The following is a 13,195-nucleotide window of genomic DNA, read 5'->3' as shown; positions in this document are numbered from 1 at the left end:
CAGGTGACCCCAGAGAAGACCTGCTGGGAATCCCTGTGCTCTCCGCAGAGCTGCCTCCAGGGTGTGGCCCTCTTGGTGAGGTAAGTAGGAGTGAATAGGAGATTCCTCAGGAGGCCTGGGGGCTGGGGTGGTTTGGGTCAGGTCTGCTCTTTCTGGGCGTCCCGCCCAGGACTCAGCAGGGGCCTTTGTGTGTTGCAGGGCTCTCCTCCAGACACCATCCTCCACAGTGGCCAGGCTGAAGGCATACCTGGCTTCCCTCTTCAGCCTCGATAAAGATCCAGAAGAGCATTCCCTCGCAGAGGTGGCCTTCTTTGTGGAGGTGAGAAGCATTTTCCTCAGGTGGGCTTCCCTGAGAGGAGGGTTTGGCCCCAGGGGCTGATGGGTCTTCTGCTCCTTTCCCTCTTTTAGCTGCTCCTGAAAGACCAAGACTTTGCTGCCTTAGAGAAGACCTGGATGCTCCTGGTAGCGTGGCTAGTCCACCCCAGCCAGAACATCCGCTACCTGAGCGAAAGGGGTCTTCTCCACATTTATGGAAAGCTAAAGGCGGTGAGTGACATCCCTGGGCATGGAGCATCCCTAGACATGGAGACTCCTCTCTTTGGGGAGCCCTTCCTGAGGCTGGTGCTCCTAGGCATCCCCAGGTGTGACAGGAAGATTTTTCCAGTTGGGAGGATTCAGCCTGTGGAACCCTTGCCACAGGATGAAGGAGAAATCCTTAAGGGAATGCATCTCTCAGTGGGAGCCCTGATTCCCCACGTGCTCCAATACCGCCTTCTCACCCCTCTTGGATGGAAGCCAAGCGGCATCAAACATGGACAGCTATGTGGTCCATTTAGCAGGGGGTAGACTAGCATGTGTTCTCAAGGATCCACCTTTTCCCTCCCTAGGCGAAGAAACCCCAGGATTTTAGTGCCGGGATCCTGGGAGGGCTCAGGACCTCCAGTCTGGAAGCCACTTTGGGGGTCCTGGCCTTCATGGAGCGGCTGAGGCACTGTCCATCAGAACACCAGGCCACGGTGAATGCTGTCCTGGCTGCCCTGTGCCGCCCTCTCTTCCACCACGTGAGTACTTACATGCCAGCCCTCCGCCCCGGCTCTATGAGGGCCGGCCAACCTTCAGGTTCCGAACGGGTTGGAGAAGGGAAACCAGAAACCCCCTAGAGACCCATGCAAGCTCTTCTGCATGGTGATGGAGGTGAGGAATTCCTCCCTAATAACAAGCCCTGTTCTTCTTTGTAGGAGGAGGCTAAGATCCGAAGGGCAGCCATGAGGACCCACCTGGATCTCCTGCAGCACCGCCACCACCATCATGAGGGTACAGAGGAGAACATCACGACCCTCATCGCGGTGCTGATGCATGTGGAGGATGAGGACCTGGAGGTAGCACAGGTGAGAGCCCACTTCTTCCTGCCACCCCTACGAAGGTGTTTAGGCTTCCCCAAGTCCAGCCACCCAGTGGCAGGCCCCAGAGTTAGCCTCACGGGATGGTGAATTCACGAGCTGTCCCGCTGTGGTTTGGCCTATCCAGGCCCTACTCCTTGAAGCCCCCTAAGAGGTTTCTTGGAATCCCTTGGGAGGATTTTTCACTCCCATTCCGGTCTTTCTTTTGGCAGGCTGAGAAGGACAATCTGAGCCTCCTGGCGGAAGCCCTCCTATGGCACCTGGAGGGCAAGTTGCTGGCGCGGGACTCTTACAGCCTGCAGGAGCTGCTCCACAAGATCGCCAAGCGTCTGGTAAGGGCAGCCCCTCCCTGTCCATCCCTCGGCTCAAATGGCTCAAGGACCTTTGGGCGATGCTTTGCTCACTCAGGATTTGTCTTTGCTCTTGATCCCAGATTCGGCAGCTCGGAACAGAGGACGCTGTGGAGATGGAGGCCACCAAGATCCTGGGCTTCTTCCGCAGCGAGCAGCCTTCAGTGAGGAGAACGGCTGCCCTGCTGATCGGTAAGCGAAACAAGACTTTTGGGTCTCCCTTAGTGGGTCGTCTTGGTGGGCAAAGGTTCATTCTCTTGGAAGGCACTGCCAGAAGGGTGTGGAGGGGCAGGAGCTGTTCCCTCCCCAGGAGGATTGGCCCAGTGAGCGTTAGCGAGGTCTCTTGGCTTAATTTCCTCCCAAGGTGACATAAGAGTCCCTGGAGGAATGTCTCAAATTGTCAGTCCCAGACGGAGCAGAGAGGGGAGGACTTCCTCTCCTGAATGATCGGGTTTCCATGCACAGTGTCCTGAACTGTGGTCCCATTTCTTTCCACCCTTGTTTTTTAGGTCACCTGGTCCACAAAAAGGGCAGCATCCTCACTGAAGGGAACATAGAGACCTTCCATGCTGGTAAGTGCCGGTTTCTGGGTGGGAAGGGGAAGTTTCTGTGAGGGGAGAGGCCTAGATTTAGGGACCACAGAGCTGGAATGGGCCACCTGTCCCCTCAAATGGAACGTCCCGCTTGCATCCTCAGGGATGCTCAGCAGTAGGCTTTCCCAGAGTGCAGGGGAGAAAGAGTCAGGACTTGCGCCCTCTTGGTGTGGAAATGGTGGGGCTTGGCCAAGGGTGGGGTGATCTCTTCATGCCATTTCTGAACCTTCTCCTTCATCCCTCCAGCGCTGGAGAGCTTGCTTGGCGACCATGACCCCGAGGTCGGGAGAGTTGCCTGCAAGACAGAGAAGATCGTGAAGAAGGCCTTTTCCCTCCACTCCCGGCACGGGCTGCGGGCTGCCGTTCGGCGCTTGTGGGCGGGCTGTAAGAAGAAGAGACACCCGCCAGAGTACGGTGATCTCTCCACCTGACCGACTGGTGAGTAGACCAAGGCAGGGCTTCACTTGAAGGGGCCCCGATGGTTAGGGAGGGGGCTGGGGCTGCAGGAAGGGTGGGCAGGAATCTGGGCAACCCTCCCTCGTGTTGGAATGCCAGCTTCGGCCCTTGTGGCTGGTTGTACCAGTAGCCAAAGGGAAAGAGGAAATCTCTCTTTTCCCTCTGGGAAATGAGGACACGGATATTCTGCCAGGAGTCCCTGGTGCTTGGTGGTGTCATGGGGGAGAGTGTGAGAAGACCCCCCATCTCTGAACCAATGTCCTCCTCTCTTTCTAGGAACAACAGCCCCGTGCTCTCCCCTTGAAGCTCAGCAGCTGAAGGGAGGTTCAGGAAAGACCGTGCAGCGCAGGGGCCTCCCAGAAGACCTCCTCCAACCGCGTGGACACAAGATCTGTCCACAAGAAGACATCCAGCAGGGAAGTGCAGTTCTGTCTGAGGAGTGAGGGGGGAGCAGGCTCCACTCCCCTGGCACAAGGAAGCCCCGCCTCTGGGGTGCAGAAGCCCCTCCCCTTGCTTCTGCTGGCAGGCTGTGGGAGAAGGCTACAGGACCACCCTGCCCCCAAGTGGCCCTTTGGAACCATTCTTGGGCTTCCCTTGGGTCCGGGGAGGCTGTGTGGCCCCAGCAGGAGGGCAAGGTCACCGCCTCCCTCCATTCCCACCAGCTGGCTAAGGAGCGCCCCCTCCTCCTTCCACCTTTCTCCCCTTCCCCAGCGGCCTGGCTTCCCCTGGCAGGGGAAGCCCCATCCAGGCATCCGCCCCCTCCCCTGCCGAGGGTGTGCTCCTCCCCCCCTCCACTCCCGCAGCCACGCCTCACTCCCCCCTCCGCTTCCTCCTCCTTCCTCCCAAACCGGTGCAGCAGCAGAGGAGCCTGGGAGACTCTGGGGTCCCCCTGCAGCCCCAGTAGCGCCCCCTGGAGCTGCCCGGTGGCAGGCCAGAGAATCCTCCTCTCCCTCCTGCTCCATGCTGTGGCTGCACAGTGGGGAGCCCGAATTCTCTGGCTTGCCCCCCCATCAACCCCCACCCCACTGCCCGATCCCCGCTTGCTGGGTTGCCGGAGTGGAAAGGGAGGAGGAGCAGGGCAACCCCACTGACGCTGCTTTGTGCTTCTTGCAGGCATGTGCTGCTGCTGGGAGGCTGGAGGAGTCGATCCGCCCCAGAAGAGGAGACCAAGTGAACGTGCCTGCAAGGAGCGGGGGTGGGGTGGGGTTGGGGGCTGGCTGGGACTCCCCCCAATTTTGTTTGCCCTGCCATTCCCTTCTTCTGTGTGACCCTGGGCTTCCTCCCTTCCCTCCCTCCATCCCAGGGACAGAATGGGCTTTGCTGGTCGCCCTGTTGGGGGCCGAGTAGGAATTTTTGGCTTTCCAACAGATTGGCCAAGATGGAAAGTTTTTTTGCCTACTCCATTCTGTCCTGTTTTGTTTCCTTTAGTTAGAAAGTTAAGTGACGACTTGTAACCTATTTAAGTATATTAATAAAGTTGCCCCTTTTGTTCAAAACATACCGTCGTGTCTGAGTTCCTCTTTTCTTCTCGTCTCCCTTGGAGCGTTTGTGCCCACAGACTCCCAAGCTCACCTCTTGGCTGAGGGAGACGCTGCTACACTGCTACAGGTCCATGCAAATGCCTCTTGCTTGGAAGCACTCACTCAGACAATTGGCTTGGATCACTCCAGAGGAGCCCACTTGAGGTTTGCCGCCAATGAGGTTTGCTGAGCACAGGATCCTGGGAGCAAGCTGCACCTTCCAATCGAGTGCCCGGAAAGCACAGCCTTGGCAAGGCCTGGCAAGCTTACAAACCATCACTGACTGCCTCCAATACAGTCAAATATGACATGTGATTCCATTCCAGTGATTAAAAAGTCCTGCCAAGTATGAAATGCCATTTGTGCAGGAACAAGGCCTTGACCTCCTCTTGTGCTCTTCACATTTCTGTTTTGAATGCGTATTTGCTTCCTTCCTGTGCTCTGTAATAAGAAGCTGGCAGGGATCAAGAGTTCACAGCTCCCCTTTGACAGTTTGGTCTGGTTGGGGAAAGAGTCCTGCTGTTTGGTTTTTGGAGGGAGGAGAGGGTTGGATTGGATTGGTTTGGTGTTTTTTTTTTAATGGAGGGAGCTCGCATTAATTTTGATTGGTTGGTTTGGTTTTTTCCCCAAATTCAATTTTTATTATTTTTAACAATATTAATATGTCATTGATTACGAATAGACAAAAGTGGACTTCCCTCACGCATCTCTTCGTGAATCATCAGCTATAAAGTTCACCCTTGCTATAATAATAGTTCAAAACATAAATTTAAATCCTTACAAACACTGCTAATCTATCCAACCTGCAGGGTTTTTTACTAAATTTCGAACCCTGCTGTAAAGTCCATAGTAGGAAAATAGTTCTTTAGATACAACAAGAATGGTTTCCAATCTTCTTTGAAGCATTCCAAATTTTGGTCTCTTATTAGTGTTGTAAGTTTTGCCATCTCCGCATATTCCAAAAATTTTATCAGCCAATCTTCTTTTGAAGGCACTTCATTACTCTTCCATTTCTGCGCCTATATCATTCTAGCCGCCGCCGAAGGGTACATAAAAAGCGTTGAATTACTTGTAGAAATTGCACCTTCTATTATTCCCAGCAGGAAGGATTCTGGCCTCTTAGGAAATGTCATTTTAAATATTTTCTTTAACTCATTATATATCATCTCCCAATATGCTTTAGCCTTCCCACAGCTCCACCACATAGGAAAAAAAGTGCCTTCAGACTGTCCACACTTCCAACATTTGTTTGATACATTTTTATACATTAATGCCAATTTTTTGGGTGTCAGATACCATCTATACATCATTTTGTAATAATTTTCTTTTAAAGCATAACATGCAGTCAATTTTAAATCGGTTAGTTTCGGAAAATTGGAGGGGGGGAAGAGAATAAAAGGAGGCTCGCCTGCAGCAGAAAGTTAGTGAAAGCTGCAGGAAGAGTTTAAAGTTGGCGCTAAAGCTGGAATTAGAGCTGACTAGGAGTAAGACCCTGAGGCTATTCACATGATAGTCCTGGGATGCGGAGGGCGGGCAGTGGGGTAGGCAGAGTCCAACTAATTTCCCCCCCAGATGATTCTTCTGCTTTTCTTCAGGTATACTACCATGCGCTCACATGATCCTCACTGCTCCCAGCAGTGTGGATCTTTGGAGGCTGGGATGACACATCCCAACCTTTGGATATCCCACAATGCATAGTGTGTCGAGCGTGGTGCATTGGGTGAAAGGAACATATGAAGCTGCCAGTCAGACCATTGGTCCATCTAGCTCAGTATTGCCTACACAGACTGGCAGCAGCTTCTCCAAGGTTGCAGGCAGGAATCTCTCTCAGTCCTATCTTGGAGATGCTGCCAGGGAGGGAACCTGGAACATAGATGCTCTTCCCAGAGCGGCTCCATCCCCTGATGGGGAATCTCTTATAGTGCTCACACGTCTAATCTCCCATTCAAATGAAACCAAGGCAGACACTGCTCAGCTAAGGGGGAAGACACGCTTGCTACCACAAGACCAGCTCTCCTCTCCTCTGAGACGGGCGCTCTAGGCACCCATCTCTGTGTGCACTCAGGCAACAAGCAGCCTGAGCACCCATCTGATCCCAGTGCCGGGGTAAAGGGCACGCTCGCACCCTAAACTTTGTCTAAAGGCCAGGCTTCAAAGTGGGGTTAGGCGGGCCAGCAGCACCGTGATCCATAGGGATGCCTGCGCTGCAGACGAGCAGCCTGGGTTAAATTGCTTCTGGGAACCGTCTTCCTGAGAAACATAGCTAGAACAGTGAAGAGGGAAGCAGACGCAGGAGAGAACTGGCCCCCACCCGCACCCCGATCAGTTTAGAGCAGAGAGCTGGAAATCACGGAGCTGGAATTGCATCTGCTTTGCTCGCAGAAGGTCCCAGGTTTGATCCCTGTCGTCTCCTAAATCTGCTTCCTTGCAATTTCACCCCATGGAATTTTTAATCCAATTTCTAATCCAGTCCTCGGGGGCAACAGAGAAAAGCTGCCTGTGACCTTGGAGAGCTGCTTCCAGTCAGAATAGACAATATTGTGCCAGAAAGCTCTGAGCCAGGCGGACCCAGGGTCAGACTTGGTATAAGGCAACTTCCTATGTTTCTACTGGGGGCAGGACCAGAGTTGTGAAGGCCTGGAAAGATGGTCTTCAAATACCCAGAAGATCATGGAAGGAGGAGGGAGGAGTTCAAGAGATGCATCATGACATTTCACAACAGAAACGGAAGAGGAGCAATGTGATATCCATTGTGAAGCACTAAAAAGGACTGTAGAAATGATAAATTCTGAGTGTGTTTTCTCTTACGCAAACTACCTGCCTTCCCTTGGCACATTATAGTTGCTGCACAAGGGTGTGGTCTGGTTTCGTTGCACATCTCGACTGTATGCTAGAACACTAACTCATCATTCGAAGGTCAGGGGTCCTCATATTTGGGTCTCCAGATGATACTGAACTACAACATCCCTGGCCACCATGGCCTTATAGAAGAAGGAACAGACTGGTTCTCTGTTGCTCCTTAGGGCTGGGCTACTAGAATCCATGGGTTGAAATGGCAAGGAAGCAGATTTAGGCTAGGCATTAGGAAGAATTTCTTAATTGTAAGAGCTGTTGGACAGCGAAGCAGTCTCCCTCATGCAGTGGTAGGCTTTCCTTTGCTGGAGGTTTTCAAACAGAGGCTGGACAGGCATCTGTCCGAGCTGCTGTAGCAGTTTCCTGCACGGAGTAGGGGACTGAAGAACTCTAAGGTACCTTCCAACTCTGACATTCTATGATCCTGTGATTCTATGGGAGTTGTACATAGGAACTTAGGAAGCTGTCTTATACCAAGCCGGACCATTGGTCTGCTTAGCTCACTATTGTCTATACGTGTTGGAGATGGAGTTCCAGTGCATCGAACTTTTGCACCAACTAACCTAATGGCAACTAGGGGCATTGGGATCAGAGGGAGCTAGTCAGGGTCTCCTCACCTGTCCCTGCTTGCCTCTATTCTATGAACCCTGCTTTGACTCCTCAGGTACCTCCTGTGGTGAGTCAATCTTCTTTGTTTCCTCCTAGAGAGATGATGGAGACATATCCCCCTCTCTCTCCCTGATTGATTGATTGATTGATTGATTGATTGATTGATTAAGTGCTGTCAAGTCTGTGTCGACTCTTAGCGACCACATATATAGATTCTCTCCAGGATGATCTGTCTTCAACTTGGCCTTTAAGGTCTCTCAGTGGTGCATCCATTGCTGTCGTGATCAGGTCCATCCACCTTGCTGCTGGCCATTTTCTTCTCTTGCCTTCAGCTTTCCCCAGCATTATGGACTTCTCAAGGGAGCTGGGTTTTCGCATAATGTGTCCAAAGTATGATAGTTTGAGCCTGGTCATTTGTGCCTTGAGTGAAAATTCTGGATTGGTTTGTTCTGTGATCCATTTGTTTATTTTCCTGGCTGTCCATGGTATCCTCAAAAGTCTTCTCTAGCACCAAAGTTCAAAAGTGTCAATACTTTTTCTATCTTGCTTCTTAAAAATCCAGCTTTTGCATCCACAGAGTGTCACGGGGAAAACAATTGTCCAAACTATTCTAATCTCTGTAGGTATAGACACTTCATGGCATCTAAATGTCTTTCCCAAGGCCTTTATTACAACTCTGCAAAGTGCTAGTTGAATAGATGATGATGATGATGATGATGATGATGATGATGATGATGATGATGCTTAGTACCGCAAGACCAGCTCTCCTTCTCAAACAACTTGTGGGAATCCAAATTTAAGAAGAATTTAAGAACGCTCCTGCCTTGGACGCTCTCTGCCCCGAAGCTTCCCACGTGGCCAGTTTGGTGCATTAGCATCATTTTCAGAATTGTGGACCGCCTCCCCCTATTCAGATTGCAAGTAAGATTTCATTAATTCATTTGATTTTTATACTACCCTTTCAAAAATGGCTCAGGGTGGTTTACACAGAGGAATAATAAATAACTAAATAAGATGGATCCCTGTCCCCGAAGGGCTAACAATCTAAAAAGAAACATAAGATAGACACCAGCAAAAGTCACTGGAGGGATGCTGTGCTTGGGATGGATAGGGCCAGTTACTCTCCCCCTGCTAAATAAAGAGAATCACCACGTTAAAAGGTGCCTCTTTGCCTAGTTAGCAGGGTATTGCTCATGCTCTTCCCCAGGAAAAAAACCACACATTTATTCTATGCAGAAACCACATGCTTTTTTAAAAACAAAAACAAGTTTTACCACAAGCAAGCATTGTGTAAGACTATGTGTAAGACAAATCCTATGATATTTATTTAGACTGCCTTCCTGCCTTCCTAATGTCCACCACCCTCTTGCCATTTTAAGCAAATCCAGACTCATAGTTCCATCAAAAATGTCCAGGTGTTCAGTTTTAAATATTTCCCCCCTCCGTTTCAAAACACTTAGGACTTCACTGTGAATATAGGAACTTAGGAACATCAGAAGCTGCTCTATACTGAGTCAGGCCCTTGGTCCATCTAGCTCAGTATTGTCTACACAGACTGGCAGCAGCTTTTCCAAGGTTACAGGAAAGGGTTTCATATGCTTTCGTAGTTTGTTGGTTCAATAAAAAAATCTTGTCCTAAAAAATAAAATAAAAAATTTTGTCCTAAAATCTTGTCCTAAAAATAAAAAAAAATCTTGTCCTGTCTTGGAGATGCTGCCAGGGAGGGAATATGGAACCTTCTGCATGCAGTTTTCAAACATTATTCCCTAAAGGAGCATTTTATTGTCCCTTGGACTGTGTTAGGGATGGGGCTGTATTTCAGTGGTAGAGTATCTGCTTAAAGATGCTGAAGGTCCCAGGTTCAATCCCTGGCATCTACAGGGAGAGCTGGGGAAAACTCTTGCCTGAAACTCTGGAGTGCCACTGCCAGACAGAACAGACAATATTGAGATAGATTGGGGTTCCCAACAGGGGGTACAAGTACCCCTAGGGGTACTTCAAAGGCTATCGGAAGAGCCAGCGTGGTGTAGTGGTTAGAGTGCTGGACTAGGACCGGGGAGACTTGAGTTCAAATCCCCATTCAGCCATGATACTAGCTGGGTGACTCTGGGCCAGTCGCTTCTCCCTCAGCCTAACCTACTTCACAGGGTTGTTGTGAAGAGAAACTTAAGTATGTAGTAAACTGCTTTGGGCTCCTTGGAGGAAGAGCAGGATATAAATGTTAATCATCATCATCATCATCATCATCATCATCATCATTATTAATTATTAAAAATAATTATTATTATTATTATTACAAGACAGGTCTCACCAGAGGATCCAGACAAAGAGTGCCTCTCCCATCAACAATATGGTGAGACGTAACTTTAATAAATCTATACCGGATTGGTCATCGCCCGGGTCAACAAGGAACGCGCCAGGTGCTATAGTCCCTGGACATCTGGTGGCAAGTGGGCTACAGGACTCAGGATCTTCAGTTGAGCAACCAGGGCTGGAGACAGCAAAGCTACTGGAAGAAACGTCGCTTAACCGAAAAAAAATATATACAAAAAATGCCAAGAAGGAAATAATGATCTGCTATTACAAGTCTAGTCCAACTAGAAGAGGTTATTTAAAAAGAATGTACCAAATTTGGAAAGAGAAGCATCCAGATACAGAAATAACAGAACAAAGGCTAGCAGACCAGAGAAGATTCAGAATAAGAAATAAAGTATTCACAGGAGTTGAGCTGGAAGAACTGCAAAGAGCAACACAGGCTCAAGATATGGAAGAAGAATTACCACCAACTGAAGCAGTTGCTCAGGCGCAGATGGAGGAGGTGTTGGAAATAGAGGATATCACCGTTGCTGAACTGTTTTAAAATTAAAACCAGGCAACCTCCCCTTTGCCTTCACCTCAAAAACCCAAATGCCGTTTAACAGGAAAGCAAGAAGAACTAAAGCAAAAAATAACTGAGCACATGAAGCAAAGAACCACCAGGGTTCGACTTCCCGCTCTAAAAACAGTTGCCAAAAAACAACTTGCTCAGGCATTAAAAGATGTCAATGCTGCACTTGCAGAAATAACAACCAATAATTTGAAAGAAACAAAGCAACTCATGTAAAGTGCAGCAACAATAACAACACAAGAGCTCGGATAGAAGATCAGTGGACCTGTAAAAAAAGAAAGCAGTACATCACCTAAATGGAAGATTTGATTAGAAAATACAATCTCCAGGCTTAGATCAGATGCTAGTAAATTGAAAGATATGCCAGACAAGAAGATGAAGAATGAAAACACCAAACAGTATCTGATCCAAAAATACCACCTAGATTCAAGGAAAATTAGAGAAGTCCTGGAAATAATAAAGCAGCAAATAACAGCAGTATCAAAGAAGATTATCAGATATGAAGCCAGAATTACACAACACAGGCAGAATCTCCAATTCCAGTCGAATCAGAGACGTTTCTACCAAAGCATAGAAGGAGAAACTGCAAGAAACGTAGAAACGCCAAATAAAGAAGAAACAGTGCAATTCTGGCGGAAATTATGGGACAATCCAATAGAATATAATAAAAAAGCAGGCTGGATGAAAGAAGTCAAAAAATGTAACCAACAAATGCAAGATCTAATAATAACACCAGAATTAATCAGTGAAAGAGCAAAGAAAATTAAAAATTGGACTGCGCCAGGCGACGATGAACTGCATGGCTTCTGGCTTAAACACCTAACAAGCCTTCATAAACAACTATCAAAACAGTTCAATCACATTTTGCAAGGAGGTGATATTGAACAATGGCTAACAACTGGGAAAACTCATCTCATCATGAAAGACCCAGCAAAAGGTGCAGTTCCAAGTAATTATAGACCGATAACCTGCCTGCCAACCATGTTCAAATTATTAACTGGAATAATAGCAGATGAAGTGATGCAACACTTATTAACTAACAAACAGCTTCCAGTTGAACAGAAAGGAAATTGCCCGAACACCAGAGGCACAAAAGACCAGCTGCTGATTAACAAAATGATCTTAGAAAACTGCAAGAGAAGAAAAACCAATCTAAGTGTTGCATGGATTGACTACAAGAATGCCTTCGATTCATTGCCTCACACATGGATACTAAAATGTTTAGAAACAACTGGTGTCAGCAAAAACATTCAGATATTTATTTAAAAAGCAATGAGCATGTGGAGTACACAGTTAACAATCAACGGCTAGGCACTTGGACAGTTAGCATTAGAAGAGGCATTTTCCAAGGGGACTCACTATCAACTCTATTGTTTGTAATCGCCATGACCCCACTTTCACAAATACTAAACAAAACAAGCCTCAGATACCAAACATCTAAAACATCCAGTAAAATCAACCATCTGCTTTACATGGACGATCTGAAGCTGTATGGAAAGTCCCAGTCAGAAATCGAATCACTGCTAAACACTGTCCGTATATTCAGTAGCAATATAGCAATGGAGTTTGGACTAGACAAGTGTGCTGCATTAATAATGAACAGAGGGAAAAGAAGAAAAACAGAAGGAATAGAACTGCCCAATAGAAGCAAGATCAAGAACCTGGAAGAGAAAGAATCTTACAAATACTTGGGCATTCTCCAGGCTGATAACATCGCACACACTGAAGTTAAAAGAAAAATGGGAAGTGAATACATCAGGAGAGTCAGAAAAATCCTCAGGTCCAAACTCAATGGCGGGAACATCATACAAGCCATAAACACCTGGGCTATACCTGTTATTAGATACACTGCAGGAATAATAGACTGGACCCAGGCAGAGCTGGAGACGCTAGATCGTAAGACCAGGAAAATCATGACCATCAATCGTGCTCTGCACCCCCACAGTGATGTAGATAGGCTCTACCTCCCTCGCAGCTCAGGTGGAAGAGGAATGCTGCAAGTCCATCAAACAGTAGAGGAAAAGAAAAGAGACCTTGAAGAATATATAAGGGACAGTGAAGAAGATGCACTTCAAATGGTCAAGAACGCACAACTATTCAACACCAATGAAACAAAACAGGCCTACAAGAAAGAACAAGTCAAGAACCGAGCAGAAAAATGGAGAAATAAGCCCCTGCATGGTCAATATTTACACAATATAAGGGGAAAATCAGACATCAGCAAGACCTGGCAATGGCTTAAGAATGGCAACTTGAAGAAAGAAACAGAGGGTTTAATACTGGCTGCACAAGAACAGGCACTAAGAACAAATGCAATAAGAGCCAAAGTCGAAAAATCCACAACAAACAGCAAGTGCCGCCTTTGTAAAGAAGCAGATGAAACAGTGGACCACCTGATCAGCTGTTGTAAGAAGATCGCACAGACTGACTACAAACAAAGGCATGACAAGGTAGCAGGGATGATACACTGGAACATCTGCAAAAAATACAAGCTACCTGTAGCCAAAGATTGGTGGGACCATCAAAT

At 48.0% G+C, this 13,195-nt stretch overlaps 1 protein-coding gene across 1 annotated transcript; it reads left to right on the top strand.

Moving 5' to 3' along the window:
- The first annotated feature begins 412 nt into the window (after positions 1-412).
- On the top strand, positions 413-4,297 carry LOC128332504 (uncharacterized). The gene is made up of 8 exons (XM_053266826.1): positions 413-546; positions 888-1,061; positions 1,239-1,388; positions 1,613-1,732; positions 1,834-1,942; positions 2,260-2,322; positions 2,590-2,781; positions 3,076-4,297. The coding sequence occupies exons 1-7, from the start codon at positions 454-456 to the stop codon at positions 2,772-2,774; spliced, it is 894 nt and encodes a 297-aa protein (XP_053122801.1). The 5' UTR covers positions 413-453; the 3' UTR covers positions 2,775-2,781; positions 3,076-4,297.
- Positions 4,298-13,195: the final 8,898 nt, after the last annotated feature.

The sequence above is a fragment of the Hemicordylus capensis genome, chromosome 7, assembly GCF_027244095.1.
Source record: "Hemicordylus capensis ecotype Gifberg chromosome 7, rHemCap1.1.pri, whole genome shotgun sequence".
NCBI lineage: Eukaryota > Metazoa > Chordata > Lepidosauria > Squamata > Cordylidae > Hemicordylus > Hemicordylus capensis.
The sequence above is the reverse complement of the archived record's forward strand: the minus strand, read 5'-3'. Positions and strand labels throughout refer to the sequence as shown.